General features: G+C 46.8%; 1 protein-coding gene, 1 long non-coding RNA gene and 1 pseudogene across 2 annotated transcripts; 2 read left to right on the forward strand and 1 right to left on the reverse strand.

The window, feature by feature from the left end:
- Nucleotides 1–2,716: 2,716 nt before the first annotated feature.
- Nucleotides 2,717–3,815, forward strand: LOC147979597 (uncharacterized). Its single transcript, XR_015599719.1, has 3 exons — nucleotides 2,717–2,861; nucleotides 3,055–3,146; nucleotides 3,371–3,815. It is a non-coding gene; the product is annotated as an uncharacterized LOC147979597 (long non-coding RNA).
- Nucleotides 3,816–11,977: 8,162 nt separating this feature from the next.
- LOC125548835 (uncharacterized) lies at nucleotides 11,978–15,272 on the reverse strand. Its single transcript, XM_048712368.2, has 3 exons — nucleotides 15,136–15,272; nucleotides 13,132–14,083; nucleotides 11,978–12,066 (listed from the first exon to the last, which is right to left on the reverse strand). Exons 2-3 carry the CDS (start codon nucleotides 13,850–13,852, stop codon nucleotides 11,978–11,980), a joined length of 810 nt encoding a protein of 269 aa, XP_048568325.2. The 5' UTR covers nucleotides 13,853–14,083; nucleotides 15,136–15,272.
- Nucleotides 15,273–16,262: 990 nt separating this feature from the next.
- LOC147979598 (uncharacterized) lies at nucleotides 16,263–16,777 on the forward strand (annotated as a pseudogene).
- Nucleotides 16,778–21,685: the final 4,908 nt, after the last annotated feature.

A 21,685-nucleotide genomic window follows, 5' to 3' on the forward strand; every position in this document is an offset into this window, starting at 1 on the left:
ATCATGCCTCCCATATTGTTCAACCAAGCCTCTAACCCACCTTGTCCTAGCAAACCGTTGTTTGGCTATGTTACCGCTTCGCTCAGCCCCTCTTATAGCGTTGTTAGTTGCAGGTGAAGATCGAAGTTTGTTCCTTGTTGGAACATGGAGATCGTTCCTTGTTGGAACATGTTTACTTGTTGGGATATCACAATATATCTTATTTAATTAATGCATCTATATACTTGGTAAAGGGTGGAAGGCTCAGCCTTATGCCTGTTGTTTTGTTCCACTCTTGCCGCCCTAGTTTTCCGTCATATCGGTGTTATGTTCCCGGATTTTGTGTTCCTTACGCGGTTGGGCTATTATGGGAACCCCTTGACAGTTCGCCTTAAGTAAAGCTTTTCCAGCAATGCCCAACATTGGTTTTACCATTTGCCACCTAGCCTTTTCTTTTCCCTTGGGGGTCGCGCGCCCAAGGGTCATCATTATTTTACCCCCCCGGGCCAGTGCTCCTCTGAGTGTTGGTCCAACCTGTCAGCTGCCGGTGGCCACCAGGGGCAACTCTGGGCTGGCTTACCCGTACCTAGGACAATCTGAGTGTGCCCTGAGAAAGAGATATGTGCAGCTCCTATCGGGATTTGTCGGCACATTCGGGCGGTGTTGCTGGTTTAGTTTTACCCTGTCGAAATGTCTTGTTGTACCGGGATACCGAGTCTGATCGGAACGTCTCGGGTGGAGGTCTATTCCTTCGTTGACCGTGAGAGCTTGTGATGGGCTAAGTTGGGACACCCCTGCAGGGATTTGAACTTTCGAAAGCCGTGCCCGCGGTTATGGGCAGATGGGAATTTGTTAACGTCCGGTTGTAGAAAACCTGAAGTTGACCTTAATTAAAATGAATCAACCGCGTGTGTAACCGTGATGGTCTCTTTCCGGCGGAGTCCGGGAAGTGAACACGGTTGTTGGAGTTATGCTTGACGTAGGTTGCTATAGGATCACTTCTTGATCATACTTTTATCGCCCATGCTTTGCCTTCTCTTCTCGCTCTCATTTGCGTACGTTAGCCACCATATATGCTAGTCGCTTGCTGCAGCTCCACCTCATACCTTTTACCTTACCCATAAGCTTAAATAGTCTTGATCGCAAGGGTGCGAGATTGCTGAGTCCCCGTGACTCACAGATACTTCCAAAACCAGCTTGCAGGTGCCGATGAGACCTTGCAGATGACGCAACCAAGCTCAGGAGGAGCTCGATGAAGATCTTGTCCTTTGTGTTGTTTCGTTCTAGTTGATCAGTAGTGGAGCCCAATTGGGGTTGATCGGGGACCTTTGTCGCATTTGGGGTTCTTCTTTTATTTTGGTTCCGTAGTCGGACCTTGATTGTATTTGGATGATGTAATGCTTTATTCATGTAATTGTGTGAAGTGGCGATTGTAAGCCAACTATGTATCTTTTTCCCTTATGTATTACATGGGTTGTGTGAAGATTACCTCACTTGCGATATTGCTTTCAATGCGGTTATGCCTCTAAGTCGTGCTTCGACACGTGGGAGATATAGCCGCATCGAGGGCGTTACAAGCGCTCTCAGAGAGGGCGGCAACACCGTCATCATCGTTGTCGACTCGTCAGTTATTGGCAACATAAATAGCAGTTGCTGCAGGTCATTACTGGCAATCTATGTGCGATGATAATTGCAGGTCAGTTACTATTGTGATTCACCTTCTTCCTTTCCAGGCTCGCGTATATAATCACCAGCAGGCCTTCCAGGTCGTATCCTCCTCGCCGATGCCTACCACCTCCCAGCAACGGCGACCCCACTCGATGGCCGCAAGTGACGGCGTGTGCGAGCCGTGCGAGCTACAATGGTCATCCATTCCCTTAAAGCCCTACCTTGTTCATGCGCTGCTGGATGGGACACCATCTGTAAGACGACCCCTTCAAACCTTAAATCATTCATGTCTGAATCTAATGGATGGAAGGGAACTTTGTGTTAACTTGCTCTATCCAATAATTCATCTACCAATTTGTTGTCAAAATCATCAAGAGAAATATATTGTGATCTTAGATCCAAACTAAGTTTTCTTATTGATCTGGTGTGCTAAAAATTCCATTGCAGGAGAGCTATTCTATATGATCATCTAATTTCTACACGTGCCTTTCCTATGGAACTGCAGAGTGGTTGCCCAAGATGTCAGCCCATTCTTCATGGTAAGACATGCATGCTGAGTATATATTCTAATAATTCTCTTTTCCCAGTCCGAGACTCCGAGTCCCAGTACCAGTCCACCATATTTAGAAACATTAAAACTGTGCACTAACAGAGCCCTCTCGGGCCATTAGGATTCCCAGCCGTAGGATCTGGTGTTCTGGCCATTAGATCTCGTTCTTATCCCGCATGGGCTTTGTAAGCTGACCACTAACCTGCTCAACAGGAATGGGCTGCTGCTCCGCTAACTAAATCAGACATCTCCTGTGATTTTGGGCCAATTGGGTTGATGTGATGTTGGCCTGCAGTCTGACCACGCCAGCGACAGGGTAGCGCTCTCAGAGAGGGCGGCAACACCGTCATCATCGTTGTCGACTCGTCAGTTATTGGCAACGTAAATCGCAGTTGCTGCAGGTCATTACTGGCAATCGATGTGCGATGATAATTGCAGGTCTGTTACTATTGTGATTCAGCTTGTTCCTTTCCAGGCTCGCGTATATAATCACCAACAGGCCTTCCAGGTCGTATCATCCTCGCCGATGCCTACCACCTCCCAGCAACGGCGACCCCACTCGATGGCCGCAAGTGACGGCGTGTGCGAGCCGTGCGAGCTACAATGGTCATCCATTCCCTTACAGCCCTACCTTGTTCATGCGCTGCTGGATGGGACACCATCTGTAAGACGACCCCTTCAAACCTTAAATCATTCATGTTTGAATCTAATGGATGGAAGGGAACTTTGTATTAACTTGCTCTATCCAATAATTCATCTACCAATTTGTTGTCAAAATCATCACGAGAAATATATTGTGATCTTAGATCCAAACTAAGTTTTCTTATTGATCTGGTGTGCTAAAAATTCCATTGCAGGAGAGCTATTCCGTATGATCATCTAATTTCTACACGTGCCTTTCCTATGGAACTGCAGAGTGGTTGCCCAAGATGTCAGCCCATTCTTCATGGTAAGACATGCGTGCTGAGTATATATTCTAATAATTCTCTTTTCCCAGTCCGAGACTCCGAGTCCCAGTACCAGTCCACCATATTTAGAAACATTAAAACTGTGCACTAACAGAGCCCTCTCAGGCCATTAGGATTCCCAGCCGTAGGATCTGGTGTTCTGGCCATTAGATCTCGTTCTTATCCCGCATGGGCTTTGTAAGCTGACCACTAACCTGCTCAACAGGAATGGGTTGCTGCTCCGGTAACTAAATCAGACATCTCCTGTGATTTTGGGCCAATTGGGTTGATGTGATGTTGGCCTGCAGTCTGACCACGCCAGCGACAGGGTAGCGCTCTCAGAGAGGGCGGCAACGCCGTCATCATCGTTGTCGACTCGTCAGTTATTGGCAACGTAAATCGCAGTTGCTGCAGGTCATTACTGGCAATCGATGTGCGATGATAATTGCAGGTCTGTTACTATTGTGATTCAGCTTCTTCCTTTCCAGGCTCGCGTATATAATCACCAACAGGCCTTCCAGGTCGTATCCTCCTCGCCGATGCCTACCACCTCCCAGCAACGGCGACCCTGCTCGATGGCCGCAAGTGACGGCGCATGCGAGCCGTGCGAGCTACAATGGTCATCCATTCCCTTACAGCCCTACCTTGTTCATGCGCTGCTGGATGGGACACCATCTGTAAGACGACCCCTTCAAACCTTAAATCATTCATGTCTGAATCTAATGGATGGAAGGGAACTTTGTACTAACTTGCTCTGTCCAATAATTCATCTACCAATTTGTTGTCAAAATCATCGCGAGAAATATATTGTGATCTTAGATCCAAACTAAGTTTTCCTATTGATCTGGTGTGCTAAAAATTCCATTGCAGGAGAGCTATTCTGTATGATCATCTAATTTCTACACGTGCCTTTCCTATGGAACTGCAGAGTGGTTGCCCAAGATGTCAGCCCATTCTTCATGGTAAGACATGCATGCTGAGTATATATTCTAATAATTCTCTTTTCCCAGTCCGAGACTCCGAGTCCCAGTACCAGTCCACCATATTTAGAAACATTAAAACTGTGCAGTAACAGAGCCCTCTCAGGCCATTAGGATTCCCAGCTGTAGGATCTGGTGTTCTGGCCGTTAGATCTCGTTCTTATCCCCCATGGGCTTTGTAAGCTGACCACTAACCTGCTCAACAGGAATGGGCTGCTGCTCCGGTAACTAAATCGGACATCTTGTGTGATTTTGGGCCAATTGGGTTGATGTGATGTAGGCCTGCGGTCTGACCACGCCAGCGACAGGGTAGCGCTGTCAGAGAGGGCGGCAACGCCGTCATCATCGTTGTCGACTCGTCAGTTATTGGCAACGTAAATCGCAGTTGCTGCAGGTCATTACTGGCAATCGATGTGCGATGAGAATTGCAGGTCAATTACTATTGTGATTCACCTTCTTCCTTTCGAGGCTCGCGTATATAATCACCAGTAGGCCTTCCAGGTCGTATCCTCCTCGCCGATGCCTACCACCTCCCAGCAACGGCGACCCCGCTCGATGGCCGCAAGTGACGGCGCGTGCGAGCCATGCGAGCTACAATGGTCATCCATTCCCTTACAGCCCTACCTTGTTCATGCGCTGCTGGATGGGACACCATCTGTAAGACGACCCCTTCAAACCTTAAATCATTTATGTCTGAATCTAATGGATGGAAGGGAACTTTGTATTAACTTGCTCTGTCCAATAATTCATCTACCAATTTGTTGTCAAAATCATCGCGAGAAATATATTGTGATCTTAGATCCAAACTAAGTTTTCTTATTGACCCGGTGTGCTAAAAATTCCATTGCAGGAGAGCTATTCCGTATGATCATCTAATTTCTACATGTGCCTTTCCTATGGAACTGCAGAGTGGTTGCCCAAGATGTCAGCCCATTCTTCATGGTAAGACATGCATGCTGAGTATATATTCTAATAATTCTCTTTTCCCAGTCCGAGACTCCGAGTCCCAGTACCAGTCCACCATATTTAGAAACATTAAAACTATGCACTAACAGAGCCCTCTCAGGCCATTAGGATTCCCAGCCGTAGGATCTGGTGTTCTGGCCGTTAGATCTCGTTCTTATCCCGCATGGGCTTTGTAATCTGACCACTAACCTGCTCAACAGGAACGGGTTGCTGCTCCGGTAACTAAATTGGACATCTCCTGTGATTTTGGGCCAATTGGGTTGATGTGATGTAGGCCTGCGGTCTGACCACGCCAGCGACAGGGTAGCGCTCTCAAAGAGGGCGGCAACGCCGTCATCATCGTTGTCGACTCGTCAGTTATTGGCAACGTAAATCGCAGTTGCTGCAGGTCATTACTGGCAATCGATGTGTGATGATAATTGCAGGTTAGTTACTATTGTGATTCACCTTCTTCCTTTCGAGGCTCGCGTATATAATCACCAGCAGGCCTTCCAGGTCGTGTCCTCCTCGTCGATGCCTACCACCTCCCAGCAATGGCGACCCCGCTCGATGGCCGCAAGTGACGGCGCGTGCGAGCCATGCGAGCTACAATGGTCATCCATTCCCTTACAGCCCTACCTTGTTCATGCGCTGCTGGATGGGACACCATCTGTAAGACGACCCCTTCAAACCTTAAAGCATTCATGTCTGAATCTAATGGATGGAAGGGAACTTTGTATTAACTTGCTTTGTCCAATAATTCATCTACCAATTTGTTGTCAAAATCATCGTGAGAAATATATTGTGATCTTAGATCCAAACTAAGTTTTCTTATTGATCTGGTGTGCTAAAAATTCAATTGCAGGAGAGCTATTCCGTATGATCATCTAATTTCTACACGTGCCTTTCCTATGGAACTGCAGAGTGGTTGCCCAAGATGTCAGCCCATTCTTCATGGTAAGACATGCATGCTGAGTATATATTCTAATAATTCTCTTTTCCCAGTCCGAGACTCCGAGTCCCAGTACCAGTCCACCATATTCTTATAAATTCTGAATATTGTCTGTCCAGCTTATTTCAAATTATAAAATTTAACAGTATAAGATTATATTCATAGTCAATACTTGCACAAAAAGCTGCTCATGTCCTTGCTGTGGAATGGAGACTTGCAGTTGCTTAACTGGTCAGTGAACTCTCTATAGTTATCTACTCCCTCCGTTCCTAAATAACGTATAAGACCTTTTATAGATAATCTAATAGGGACTACATATGGAGCAAAATGAGTGAATCTACACTCTAAAATATGTCTATACATCCGTACGTATAGTCTATATGGAAATTTCTAAAAGTGCTTATACTTAGAAAGGGAGGGACTAAATGTCAATATAGCTCAAGATACCCTGAAGGTCTTGAATGAAAGTAGTGGAGCGCTGTACAAGCAGTCAAGCATAAGCAAATTGATGGCCACTTATTCGGTGTTACAGCTAAACCAGAAAGCACACTTCTTATTTTATCCATGAATGCTCTCACTGTTGCCATTGTTTTGTGCCATCTCTTACTTGTTTCACAGAAATTTCATCGCAGATCTATTGCAGTGTCATTTTCAATCCTGATCATTCATGGATGCATTCACTGTTGCCATTTTTGTACCCTGAAGATCTACGACAGTGTCGACTAAACCATGTGCTTTCTCATATTTAAAAACGTCTAATGAAACTGAACGAAATAACATGACTTCTACATGGATTTCCCTGATGAACATTAGCCTGTTATGGAAATCCAACCAAGTAAAATATTGTCTTGTCACCGAAAGATGAATTGAAGTCTTTCTGTAACAAGACCAAATTCAGGTACAGTACGGGATTAGTTAATCTCAACTCTGGAGGGAAATTATCAAACTTTGTTCTTACCTTGTTTCAAACTGAGCAAAGCAATGGCGAGTTTATGTTGACCTCTGTATGGGAGACAGCCTGTGTGCTTGTGATTGTTCAATATGATTTTCAGTTAATACAAGTCTAGCTACTATCGTCGAAGCTGGTTTATTGTTATATAATTTTACTTTAGATGTACATGATGCGAGTTTAAAGTATTTGATTAAGTCATAGCTAAGTGTGTTTTAGCCAACTTGAATAATTATCGGGGTAGGCTGTGCTTAGAGATTACATGCTAAACGGGTGTTAACTATTTACTCTAGCTATTTCGTTAAACTGTTTAGTGGCGGGCTACATCAAGTTCCCAAGAGTTTACTAAAGATGTGGCTATGTGATCTTTGTGTAAACAAGAGCTTAGTAACGATGTTTTTGTGCCACAATGGAGACAACTCATCAGTACCATTCTGCTCCTTTTCTTATTATTTTTGGAGTGTCACTAATCCAACCATCTCAGTCTATTTAGCGTTTCTAGCCATCAGATCGAGACTTTGGGTAATTATGAATTCATGGTGTAAAAAATTCCCATCAATGGACATCATTATTCATGCATGTGAAGGTACGCAACAAAGCTACAGAGAATCATCATTGTCGATAGAATAATAAGAATGTTAAATACTATCACTCTAAATCTGTAGATAGTGTCTAGTTCTAGCTATTTAAACCAAAATTGTATTTTGTATTCTGACAGTCCCGGTTTTATACCCCGCGCGCACACACACAAGGCCATTCTCTTCCGTTATTTGTCGAGACGTACTTAGTATCTATCAAATTATAGTATATAGTATCAACTTAGTATTTAAACCAAATCTCTATTGTGTATTCAGAGTCACATCTTCTGTTTTGGACTTGACTGGGAACTCTTCACATACTCAGCTATTTGGTGAGCTAAAGAAAATTCTGATCACAAAATTCTTTCATTTTCGTTTTCATTAGGTCAAGTTTAATGCTTAACCTGACACTATTTTCCCAGTACTACCAAATCTAAAACTCCTAGGAAATGATTGCATATTGTCATGCTATTATTTGGTAGTTGGTAGATTGCATGCACATGCTTTCCTGATTGTTGTTTCAAGTATAAACAAGCATGTTGAACTCTTTTTTGTTTCATCAGGTTCTGAGGCACCCGAGGAAGCAAGACTAAACAAAGTGGACACTTTTGGCCACTCAAACTGGATGATCATGACATCCAAAGAACAGTTCATCTCCATTACAACATCATTTTCATCCTTTCTTGGTCTGTAATAATTACCAGCCTTATTGCTTGGTCTGCAGAAACATAACTGTTCCTGAGCTATTGCACAAGTAGTCAAGTACTCTGTTGCATTATCATTTTTGCAAAATTATGTCATGGTTGTGATGAACTGTTGTTGCTATGATGAGACATTGATTCCAAGTCATGCAAAAATTAAGTTGTTGCTGTGATGATCCACAGAGATCACATTTCTATTTTGATTATCCAATTATCTTTGTGGCAAATTTATGTCGTGGTTGTGATGTGTTGGAAATATGCCCTAGAGGCAATAATAAAAGCATTATTATTATATTTCCTTGTTCATGATAATTGTCTTTATTCATGCTATAATTGTGTTATCCGGAAATCGTAATACATGTGTGAATAACAGACACCAACATGTCCATAGTAAGCCTCTAGTTGACTAGCTCGTTGATCAACAGATAGTCATGGTTTCCTGACTATGGACATTGGATGTCATTGATAACGAGATCACATCATTAGGAGAATGATGTGATGGACAAGACCCAATCCTAAACATAGCATAAGATCGTATAGTTTGTTTGCTAGAGTTTTTCCAATGTCAAGTATCCTTTCCTTAGACCATGAGATCGTGTAACTCCCGGATACCGTAGGAGTGCTTTGGGTATACCAAACGTCACAACGTAACTGGGTGACTATAAAGGTAGACTACGGGTATCTCCGAAAGTGTCTGTTGGGTTGACACGGATCAAGACTGGGATTTGTCACTCCGTATGACGGAGAGGTATCACTGGGCCCACTCGGTAATGCATCATCATTATGAGCTCAAAGTGACCAAGTGTCTGGTCACGGGATCATGCATTACGGTACGAGTAAAGTGACTTGCCGGTAACGAGATTGAACGAGGTATTGGGATACCGACGATCGAATCTCGGGCAAGTAACATACCGATTGACAAAGGGAATTGTATACGGGGTTGCTTGAATCCTTAGCATCGTGGTTCATCCAATGAGATCATCGTGGAGCATGTGGGAGCCAACATGGGTATCCAGATCCCGCTGTTGGTTATTGGCCGGAGAACCGTCTCGGTCATGTCTACGTGTCTCCCGAACCCGTAGGGTCTACACACTTAAGGTTCGGTGACGCTAGGGTTGTAGGGATATGTATATGCAGTAACCCGAATGTTGTTCGGAGTCCCGGATGAGATCCCGGACGTCACGAGGAGTTTCGGAATGGTCCGGAGGTAAAGAATTATATATAGGAAGTGCTATTTCGGCCATCGGGACAAGTTTCGGGGTCACCGGTATTGTACCGGGACCACCAAAAGGGTCCCGGGGGTCTACCGGGTGGGGCCACCTATCCCGGAGGGCCCCATGGGCTGAAGTGGGAAGGGACCCAGCCCAAAGTGGGCTGGGGCGCCACTCCCCTAAGGGCCCATGCGCCTAGGGTTGGGGGAAACCCTAAAGGGGGGCGCCCCCTTTCTTGGGGGGCAAGCCCCCCACCCCTGGCCGCCGCCCCCCCTAGGAGATTGCATCTCCTAGGGCCGGCGCCCCCCCCTTAGGCCCCCTATATATAGTGGGGGGGAGGGAGGACCTCTCACCTTTGCCTTTGGTGCCTCCCTCTCCCTCTCCAACACCCCTCCTCCTCCATAGTGCTTGGCGAAGCCCTGACGGAGTACTGCAGCTCCACCATCACCACGCCGTCGTGCTGCTGCTGGAGCCATCTTCCTCAACCTCTCCTTCTCCCTTGCTGGATCAAGAAGAAGGAGACGTTACACTGACCGTACGTGTGTTGAACGCGGAGGTGCCGTCCGTTCGGCGCTAGGATCTCCGATGATTTGGATCACGTTGTGTACGACTTCCTCATCCCCGTTCTTTGAACGCTTCCACGCGTGATCTATAAAGGTATGTAGATGCAATCCAATCACTCGTTGCTAGATGAAATCATAGATGGATCTTGGTGAAACCATAGGAAAATTTTTGTTTTCTGCAACGTTCCCCAACATGATGAACCGTTGTTGCTATGATGTGATGAGATGCAAAGATCATGTTTTTATATTGGTTATCCAATAGTACAAAGGCAGTCCCCAGCTGCCAAACAATATTTTTATGTGCAAGGGAATGTGGGGATTGGGATTGGAGAGAGTGTGGGGGATTTGAGGGGGTTGAGTGAAGGGAAGGGGATCACCAAATCCCATACAACCCCCAACCTCTTGAGGGCTGGAAAAACCCTTGTGCCAAACAAGGCCCGAGTAAGAAATAAAATACCTAGTTGAGCAATTTATACTTGTTGAAGATACCCGTTGGTGCTAATTTAGTTTATCTGGTCTTAATTTCTAATTAAGTGTGCGCTGACTAATGATTAAATAGGGTATACATGATCTCCCACTGCTCCAATTTGGTCAGAGGGACTAACGCTTGTCTGTGGTCGTCCGGTGGCGTTGCAACTCGTGTGGCAATGACGATGGTGGCAAGAAGAGCTGGGTCGTGGCATGTTCTTCTGTTCGACACATCCTAACCGTGGAGTCGGAGCTTGTAGCGATGCAGGCCGACGTGGTCACAATGATGCCATCTGATGGGCAAGTCAAGCTATGCTAGTGCATCACATAGGCCGATAGGGTTCTCATGTGTTGTTCATTTGAATGGGCCTCGAGTTGCTTGCTTTGGGTAGAGGTGATATTGTAAGCAACCTTGACAGTGTCCTCTCCTTGACAGTGTGTGTGTTTTGTGGGTAGCCAGGTCAGTCGAGATGCTCTATTGTGTGGGCATCTTTTAACGGTTTTCGCTCATGTTTCTGGAAATTAACGAGGTAACTCTCTTGTATCTTTTTCTAGTGAATCGGAGCACCAAGGAACATGACGTAAAAAATATTGCTTTCAAAGGAGATGTGCATATCCGGTCATTCCTGTACTAGAACCATATTATTTATCTATATCTATATCTATACCTACTATTAAAGGGAGGTGATATTCTTGGTTTCGTCCTGCTTTGTCTGGTCCCGCTTTAATTAATTTCGCGTATGTTATTTGGTGTCGTTACTTGCCATCCGTTTTGGCCCAACGGAGAAAGCCCACCTGGTGGCGCACTGTGGCCTATGCCCGGAGAGCTGGCCAAAAAAATTAAAATTGCCGATGGGAGGGTTTGATCCCATGACTTGCCAACCGGTCACACACAGACTGTCGGCCCACTGTGGGCTAGGCCCGAAGAGCTAGCAAAAAAAAATTGCCGATGGGAGGGTTCGATCCTATGACCTGCCAACCAGTCACCCACGGTCTTTCCAACTGACCCAACTCACAAATGTGATGGAACCTGGTGGCGCACTTTGGCCTAGGCCTGGAGAGCTAGCAAAAAAAATTAAATGATGGGAGGGTTCAGTCTCATGACCTGCCGGTCACGTCCAACTGACCCAACTAACAATTGTGATGAAAAGAGAAGTTTCGTTAAATTATTTAAAAAACTCATGTGTTCAAAAATTTAAGTTTAGAAAATACAACTTAATAAAAAACTTCAAATTTTGAAAAAGTTTCTTTTCTTTAAGTAGAGAAAAATTCATGTTTTCCTGAAAGCAAAAGATAATCAAATGTCAGCGAGAATTCGTTTCTCCCGTTGCAACGGACGGATGTATTTCCTAGATAAAGGTTTCAGCTGATGCTAGAATTGCTAAATTGCAAGATATTTTTTCTCCTCTCTCGTTGCAACGCCCATGCATGTTTGCTATATTACAAAAACATATTCACAAAATCAAGAGTTTCGACTAATTTTTACTCAAAGATTTTTATATGAGACAGTAAACATCACTAACTTGTCAACAATGGCAGTAGTGTCATGGAAACAACACATGTGGCAGCACGTCTCTTAAATAAAGTTTAATCTTTACCTAATAATAAAGCAAATTGGGTTTCTTTCGTTCGTCATGGCATTTTTCAGAAACGTCCCTCTATTTCAGAGAATTCAACCCGCAGTTCTGTTTTAAGTTAAAACGAATCGTTATTTTTGTATTTTATACAAAAGTCCCTGTCTTTTCTTGAAATCAACCCGCCATCCGGAATTAAGTCACACCTGAACTGTTATTTTACATTTTTCGAATACCCCCTGATGTTTTAGGTAATTCATCGGTGGATCATATTTAAGTCAAACAAATGCTTTTTAAAATCATCTATATCTTTTAAACCGTAACTACGATTTGAACATGTTATATATGAAATTTGATTAGAAAAATATGTAGAATATGAATATGAGATTATTTTTACCTGTTAAGTATTTTAAAATAATTTTTTGGAATATATTTGAGTCAAACCAAATGATTTTTTAAATTATCTATATCTTTTAAACCGTAACTTCGATTTTAAAATATTATATATGAAATTTTATTAGAAAAATGTGTGCAATCTAAATATGATGTTAATTTTACCTGTTAAATATTTTTAAAATTTTTTTTGGAAGCAAACTTATAATTTATAGCGCAAGATCCATTTTTTCCATACCGACGGCGATCCAGATTGCAAATAAACACCCCACTATAACCATATAAGGAAAATAAAACATCGATAACTACACATGCATACCTCTGAAAAATGTATACCTCTGAAAACATCGATAACTACACATGCATACCTCTGAAAACATCGATAACAACAGATTTCTCATCGCGAGAATGAGAGAAAGCGAGCGAGCGAGCGAGAGAGGGAGGGAGGGAGGGAGGGGGAGAGAGAGACGCCTTAGGATTAATCATATTCAACACACGTTTTTTGTTATTTTGTGTGAACACCGAGGCCATCGCCGGCGAGGGTGAGAAGGAGGATAAGCGGCAACACAAATATGATCCTTGCAAAAATAAAGAAGACGAACCTATTGTGATCTTGAGTGATAGTTGTTGAGTTAAGAGTGTGTGTTATGTTTTCTCTCCCGTTGCAACGCACGGGCCGGCCTTGTTGTCATGATCGACTTGGCGACACAGAAACGGCCGGCACCTAGGTGCAGGAGGTGCGATCCTAGCTCGGTACCCTCAGGGATAGCAAATCCCTCCCACTCTTGGAATGCCACGGCAGCACCCAGGTCTGATGCGCAGAGGACGCCACCCCCCTTTGCCGAGACACCAAACCAGAGATCGTACTCCGGAACATATTCTGCAAGTCCTTTAAACGGCAGCGGCCAGGCACCACTCTTGCTCCACTTACCGCTCACCGTGTCCAAGCAGTAGGTGCTGAGGCTCCCTGTGGATATCAAGATGCTTGAGCTATTGACCACAGTGCACGCGGTGATCACACCAGAACGGTCGACACCATAGCCAGGGGCATAGACATAAGGCGGCGGGGGGATGGAGTGCCAGAAAAAGTCCACCCCCTTGAACATTTTAGGCCTTTCACCATACATAAGCGCCTCGAAAGATTGATGTTCCATCTTTTGATCATTCTTAGGGATCGCCTCCATGACCAACAGGTTGTCACCAACGGCGAGGGGCACTGATTTCCACTTGGCCTTTTTGAGGCTTGGCAACATGCGGACAGCTTGCAGGCCGTCATCATATAAGACGGCTCGCCCTCTCTCGTCTGTGCAGACGATCTTGTTCCTGCTGCTGCCGAAGAGCATGAACTCCATTATCTCCCGTCTATGCTCGGACCGAGGAGGATGGAAAGCCATTGTTGGCGGCGGCACAGAATGGTCCTCCACCGCCGCAGCCGCGGAGTCAGGTGCACCCTTGGGGTAAACAATTGTGACGCCTTGATGCGGTGCAGAGTGTATGAACTCCTTTTGACGTTCATGGCCGTCATGTACAGGAATTTTCGGTTCATTGTTCAAAGACAGACTTCTCTATGGATCAATTTTGCCAGTCCCTTCTTCTAATAATCGCCTAAGAGACCACACGATTATCTGAAATACAAATTACACGCCTTAAGAGAAAGAACAGTAAATTATTATACTGGCTGCTTCACAGAACAATGACCCAAGGCTACTGACTAGCGGTAGCAGGTTTCATTATTTTTGCACAACTATACCACAAATCATACACAAGTACTATTGCTCCAACAGAAGGAAAAATACTTGGTGAAATTTCTAGGCTATTTAGCCTCTGTATATACTTTCCCTGTTATTTTGAGTAGGTGGTCGCAGGTATAGGGCATGGGCAAAATTCAAAACAACCTGCAGTCCCTAAGAACAAATGCAAAGGTACTATATACAGGTTGGAAAAATAATACTGACACTAGTTTCTTGGCAACATCACGTGATCTAGTACTTGGATTTGTAGAATAAAACATACATGAGATTATAAAAGGCTCTACGCCTTAATTTGATATGCAGCAGGCTTCTCTAACGTTATAACTTGTACCCTCAACTAAATCACTGATGGATGGATCAAATCTATACTAGAAAATTTAATACTGAAGCAAAGTAGCCATGTACTAGTGCTAACCACCTTCCAGGCTTGCTCAATTTCTTGCTGGAAATTAAAGAAGCGAGGGCTCCAAGGCCAGCTAGAAGGAAGCAAAGCATTCGTAGGAGATCCACAAGGCCCTCGATGTGCCAGCGGCGATACGGGGATGGGGACACGGCAATTTATAGAAACAGCAATACGTCGATATGACGGGTATATATAAATAATTAATAGAATATCATGTAATAAGTCCAAAAAATAACTGATTGTGTGACATGATTTCCAGTATTAATACTGCCCCATTTGTTGCATCCATGCCTCTTTTTTGGTCCTTGTGGTAAGTGCCCACAGATGCCATGTATGTATATGTCACTGCCTAGCCGGAACAAGGGCAACAGCAGCAGGTGAGCAGGAGCAAGCAACAACAGTATACTGTACAGAGCGAAGCAGCAGCAAAGCCAGCACCCTAACCCTAGAGGAGGAGGACAGGCATGAGGCAATAGCATGGGAGGACCGAAGGAGAGCAGGGGTTTGAGAAAGAAGAAGTTACCGTGCTGGCGGCAGGCGGCCACAGCAGAGGCGACTACGGTCTACAGGAGCCGCCGCCGTCACGCGGTCGCTCGATCCAATCCCATGTCCTGTGCAATCGAGCGAACCGAGAAAGACCGATGGCTGCTAGGGTTAGAGCATCTCGACTCGCCCCCCAACAGCCCATAAGGTCCTTTTTTATAGCCGGCGCTAAAAAAACTCAGTCGTGTTTCCAGGAGTCCAATTTTCACCGGTTAGACACAAAATTGACGCTGGTAGATTCAGGCTGAACCCGACGCGCTAGGGTGCCCGGGGGCGTAGGAGAAAACGTTTTTGACGCGAAAGCCTGGTGGAACCGCCGAGTCAGCGGCCAGCCGCGTCTCGTCTTCCTCATCTTCTCGTTTTTCCGTGAGGAATCAATGCCAAGGCTGCCGCCGGCCAGCCTTCCATTGTTTCCTCACGGGCGGCGCAGTCATGGCGCGGCGACACGCCCCTCCCCTCCCGCCACGCGTACACACGTCTGCCCCCCCGGCCGCTATAAAAGCCGCCTCCTCCCTCGCCAGTGGCCGCACTCTCCTTCGCCCACAGTCTCTCTCTTGCCGCTGACACACATCTCATCTCTCTCTATCTCTTCTTTCTCCGTCTACAACCGCCGATGGGAGAGCGATTCCTCGGCGATGGAGCGGCGGCTAACGGCTTCGGCTGCCGCCACCTGCACGAGTGGGAGCCTTACCTCCTCCACGAGGCCAACTACCCGGTGCCGCCTGATATGCGCGTGCCGGGGTGGTGGAGGCTCAGCGTCGGAGGTGTCCCCGTCCCCCCACAGCCCGACGCCGACCGCTTCCACGGCGAGATCGCGCGCGTTCGGGCCTCCCTGCTGGAGGAGGTGCGGGGCCACCCAGAGTACGCCGCCAACAACCACGCGCAGTGGGCGGCATACTTCCAACACCACCACGAGGAACAGCTAGCCTCCACCAACAATGCGCCGGTGAGGGGGCGCCACAACACCGACGGCCGCCGCCTGTGGTGGTCCCCGGGCGCACGCTCCACTTCGTCCTCGAGCACCACGAGGGAGGCAACGAGCCGCTGCTCGAGTACCCGGCGGCCCCGGTCCCTCGCCGCGGCGGCGGCTCTTGGTTGCTGAGGCGCATGGCGGGCAGGTGCTCTTCCTCCTCCTCCTCCTCCTCCTCCCGCTCCTCCAGTTCGCCGGCTCTCACCAACGTCAATGCCGAGCTCGTGGAGACACCGCTCGGGCGGCGCACCCGCGGCGGCGCCCTCGTCATCAATGAGGGCAGCGATGGCTCCTCTGCTCCCGCCTCGTCAAGCCGAAGACGGAGCCGGGGCTTGTCGCTGTCAACAGCGAGCACGACGACATGGCCGCTGGCAACGAGGCCGCCATGAAGTGGGCGTGCAAGGATTACGTCCAGCTTGAGATAGAGTGCCAACGCCGCGCCCTTGATGAGATCACCGCTCGGCGCCACAGCCGTGACGAGGGCGGCGTCATCGTCCTCGAGGATAGCGACGACGAGGCGTCGCCGCCAGCCAAACCCGTACGCCAAGGCGACCCAGGGCAGGGGTGCAGTAGGGACGGTGGCGGCATGAAGAAGGAGGAGGACGACGACGTCGGCGACTACAGCGCCATTGGCAAGCTCTTCGCCCTGTAGGCGTGGCGGCGCGGCAGTAGTAGGAGTTCTTTTTTTATTTTGTTTTAGATTATGCTTTCAATATGTAAAAATGATGGAACACCTAAATTTCGCCGAATTCTATGTCGTGTTTGGCTGAATTTTGGCCGACTATGTTTTTAAGAAACGGCGCCTGGGAAACCGATCGCCCATACGCCGATTTTTCAGCTGGCGCGCCCCCAGGCGGTGCTATTTCAAGTCCCTGAGGGCGAACGGCTGGAGATGCTCTTAGGAGGTGGGCTTCTATTGGGCTCGTTGCGCTCCAGTGTCGCCGGCATCCCGGCAGCGTGTCAGCTCTTTTTTTAAATCATATCAGATCAGATCGGAAAATAGGATACTCTGGTGGCACGCGTATCGGCCACATATCCTGCGTATCGGTGTCGTCCCATACACGGACTCGACACATGTGCACGTATCAATGCTTTGGAGAAGAAGAACCCTAGGCGGAGAAACCTGAGTACTCCTGCTTATATAGGGTCTTCCCCCTCTCGCGGGGTGCCAAAACAGGGTCTAGATTGGTTTTTTGTGGCTACAGAGGCTTGCGGCAGCGGAACTTCTGATCTAGAGTTATTTCTAGGGTTTCTGTATTTGTAGGATTTTTTGGCGTCGGTCTCACGTCCAAATGGGCTTCAAGGTGCCACTACCCACCAGGGCGCGCTGGAGAGGGGTGGCGCGCCCTGGTGCCTAGTGGGTACCAAGCAGGGGGGCCCCTCCAGTGAGTCTTTACTCCAGTATTTTTCTTTTGTTCCAAAATAATTCTCCAAAAAGTTTTGTCCAATTCTGAGAACTTTTATTTCTGCACAAAAAAAAACACCACGGTAGTTTTGCTGAAAACACCGTCACTCTGGGTTAGTTCTACTCAAATCATACCAAAATCATATAGAATTGTTGTAAACATGGCATGAATACTTCAGAAATTATAGATACATTGAAGACGTATCAGTCGCTTCCGCCATTCTTATGCCTACATTTGTTTTTATTACCCCGAGGCTTTCCATTGGCGTCGCGTGTTTCTGAGGTGCCTGCCTCGCTGTTATGGGTACTGCAGGCCAGCTAACTATCTTCGCCCTCACAAAAGCATGTCATGAGCGAGGTTAGGGCTGCCATGGTTCTCGGCTTATCCCGCCCGAGCTGGCAGGCGAGCCACTCATTTCGGATGTTGTTCTTGAATGCAACGATAGCCCCGGTGTCGGAGCAGTCTATGATTTGGTTCTTTTTAGTGAGGAATCGATTCCAGAATTTCTGAGATGATGCACCGGGCTGCTGAGTGACACGGCTGAGGTCATCAGCGTCCGGACGGACATAAGTGCCCTAGAAATTTGCCCGAAAGGCACCCTCAAGGGCTTCCCAGCTGCCAATAGAGTGAGGAGGCAGGCTGTTAAACCACTGCCTCGTCGGCCCCTTTAATTTGAGCGCCAGGTATTTAATGTTGGGGAACGCAGTAATTTTAAAGAAATTCCTACGCACACGCAAGATCCATCTAGGTGATGCATAGCAGCGAGAGGGGAGAGTGTTGTCCACGTACCCTCATAGACCGTAAGCGGAAGCATTATGATAACGCGGTTGATGTAGTTGTGCGTCTTCATGATTCGATCGATCCTAGCGCCGAAGGTACAGCACCTCCGCGATCTGCACACGTTCAGCTCGGTGACGTCCCACGAACTCTAGATCCAGCTGAGGTCGAGGGAGAATTTCGTTAGCACGACAGCGTGATGACGGTGATGATGAAGTTACCGATGTAGTACTTTTCCTAAGCTCTACAACGATATGACCGAGGTGGAAATCTGTGGAGGGGGGCACCGCACACGGCTAAACAATCAACTTGTTTGTCTATGGGGTGCCCCTCCCCCGTATATAAAGGAGTGGAGGAGGAGAAGGCCGGCCCTCTCATGGCGCGCCCAAGGGGGGAGTCCTACTCCCGGTGGGAGTAGGATTCCCCTTCCCTAGTTGGAGTGGGAGAGGAAAGAAGGGGGAGAGAGAGGGAAGGAACGGGGGTGGAAGCCCCCCACCCAATTCGGATTGGGCTTGGGGGGCACGCCCTCCACCTTGGCCGTCTCCTCCTCTCTCCCACTAAGGCCCAATAAGGCCCATACACTCCCCGGGGGTTCCGGTAACCCCCTGGTACTCCGGTAAATGCCCGAACTCACCCGGAACCATGCCGATGTCCAAACATAGCCTTCCAATATATCGATCTTTATGTCTCGACCATTCCGAGACTCCTCGTCATGTTCGTGATCACATCCAGGACTCCGAACTACCTTCGGTACATCAAAACACATAAACTCATAATATCGATCGTCATCGAACGTTAAGCGTGCGGACCCTGCGGGTTCGAGAACTATGTAGACATGACCGAGACTCACTTCCGTTCAATAACCAATAGCGGAACCTAGATGCTCATATTGTTTCCTACATATTCTACAAAGATCTTTATCGGTCAAACCGCATAACAACATACGTTGTTCCCTTTGTCATCGGTATGTTACTTGCCCGAGATTCGATCGTCGGTATCTCAATACCTAGTTCAATCTCGTTACCGGCAAGTCTCTTTACTCGTTCCATAATGCAACATCCCGCAACTAACTCATTAGTCACATTGCTTGCAAGGATTATAGTGATGTGCATTACCGAGAGGGCCCAGAGATACCTCTCCGACAATCGGAGTGACAAATCCTAATCTCGATCTGTGCCAACTCAACAAACACCATCGGAGATACCTGTAGAGCATCTTTATAGTCACCCAGTTACGTTGTGACGTTTGATAGCACACTAAGTGTTCCTCCGGTATTTGGGAGTTGCATAATCTCATAGTCATAGGAACATGTATAAGTTATGGAGAAAGCAATAGCAATAAACTAAATGATCATAGTGCTAAGCTAACAGATGGGTCTAGTCCATCACATCATTCTCTAATGATGTTATCCCGTTCATCAAATGACAACAAATGTCCATGGCTAGGAAACTTGACCATCTATGATTAACGAGCTAGTCAAGTAGAGGCATACAAGGGACACTCTGTTTGTCTATGTATTCACACATGTACTAAGTTTCCGGTTAATACAATTCTAGCATGAAAAATAAACATTTATCATGATATAAGGAAATAAATAATAACTTTATTATTGCCTCTAGGGCATATTTCCTTCAGTATCCCACTTGCACTAGAGTCAGTAATCTAGTTCACATCGTCATGTGATTTAACACCAATAGTTTCACATCTTTATGTGATTAGTTCACATCTCCATGTGACTAATACCCAAAGGGTTTACTAGAGTCAATAATCTAGTTCACATCGCTATGTGATTAACACCGAAAGAGGGATCATGTTTATCTTGTGAGAGAACTTTAGTCTACGGGTCTGCTGTAACGCCCCGTGACCGATGTGCCAGGTGTCCTCCAGTTATTCGTTGTTGTTGCCTTGTCATTGCTTGCGTGTCATGCATTGCATATCATGTCATCATGTGCATTTCATTTGCATACATGTTCTTCTCATGCATCCGAGCATTTTCCCCGTTGTTCGTTTTGCATTCCGGCGCTCCGTTCTCCTCCGGTGGGCATTTTCCCCGTTGTTCGTTTTGTATTCCGGCGCTCCGTTCTCCTCCGGGCCGCTCCATCCGCGCGAGGCAGCCGCCGCTCCATCCTCGCCTCGCCACCCGCCGTCTCGTCGCTGGCGCACTGGCCACCGCGCCGCATCGCCGCTGCTTCGGCCCCGCCGCCGACGCCCGAGGTGCCCGCGCCCTCAACTCCGGCGCCGCCGCCGCCCAACACCCGGGGAGCTCCTCCCTCTCCCTCGACGCTCCGGCCGGCCAAGTCCCGACGTCTTCGGCCACCTTGTTCTTCGGCGAACAGTGCACTCCGGCGAGCTCCCGACCATCCTTGGTTTCCGTGCCAAACCCTAGATCTGTTTTCAGAGGGTATATTTTTCCTAAGTCCTCGAGATTCCCAGTTTCATATGGCCATGTTCATAGCATCATAACTTTGCATCCGTAGATCCATTTTGGGCATATAGCATATCAAAATGTTCATCTCAGAGAGTACATCATTTCATCTCATTGCATAATTTTCATTTGAGTTCATCTTGATGCCCGAAATGCTGTTAGAAGAGTGCTACTTGAGATAATTGTCAGATCTGCTGCTCCATTTAGATATTTGTCATTTTTTGCCATGATTATTGTGTGCATGATATGCTCCTGTGCTCTACATATGTTTTGTTATATGCTTTGCCATCTTTCCAGAGGTGCAACCCATGTATTTTTGTGATGTGTGTGGTGACTAGCACAAGCGTGCAAAGTGAGGCACTTGGTAATGCTGATTTCAGGGACTTAGCATTTCCACTAAGTCCTTGATCTGTTTATCTCATATGGCCATATGTTCATGTTGTTCCCTAGTGATCCGTGCCTCTTTTGAGGATGATCAGTAAGGATGTTTTATTAATCTTGTAGTGCTCTATCCATCCATTTCTTTGTTTGCAATTATGGAGCAACCTAGCTTGAGTCAATCGAGCTCTACTTTTGCTATTTCGTGAATCTGGGCAGATTGTCTACTTGTTAGCGATTTTGCCGAGGATGTTGTAGTTGATCCGTGCATGCTATGTTATTGTTCTTGCCATGTCTAGGTTGTATAATGTGCATTCTTGATGGGTGTATGCTTAGATTTTCATGCCTTGCTCTGTAGTGAGTGCATCGAGCTCGTAAACATGCCTACTTGATATCTGTTTCAGCATGCTCCAGTTTTCACTAAGTCTGAGAACTGATTATGTTTTTGCCATGTTCACATGCTTGCAATTGTATTTTCTGATCCCTGTTGGCTCAAGGTCACTAAGGGACTTTTGTTAAGCTCTTTGAGTAGCTCCATGCCATGCTTTACTTTGCCATGTTCAGTTCCAGTAGC

The sequence above is a fragment of the Triticum urartu genome, chromosome 3A (genome assembly GCF_056163025.1).
Source record: "Triticum urartu cultivar PI428250 chromosome 3A, HENAU_Tu73, whole genome shotgun sequence".
Classification (NCBI taxonomy): domain Eukaryota; kingdom Viridiplantae; phylum Streptophyta; class Magnoliopsida; order Poales; family Poaceae; genus Triticum; species Triticum urartu.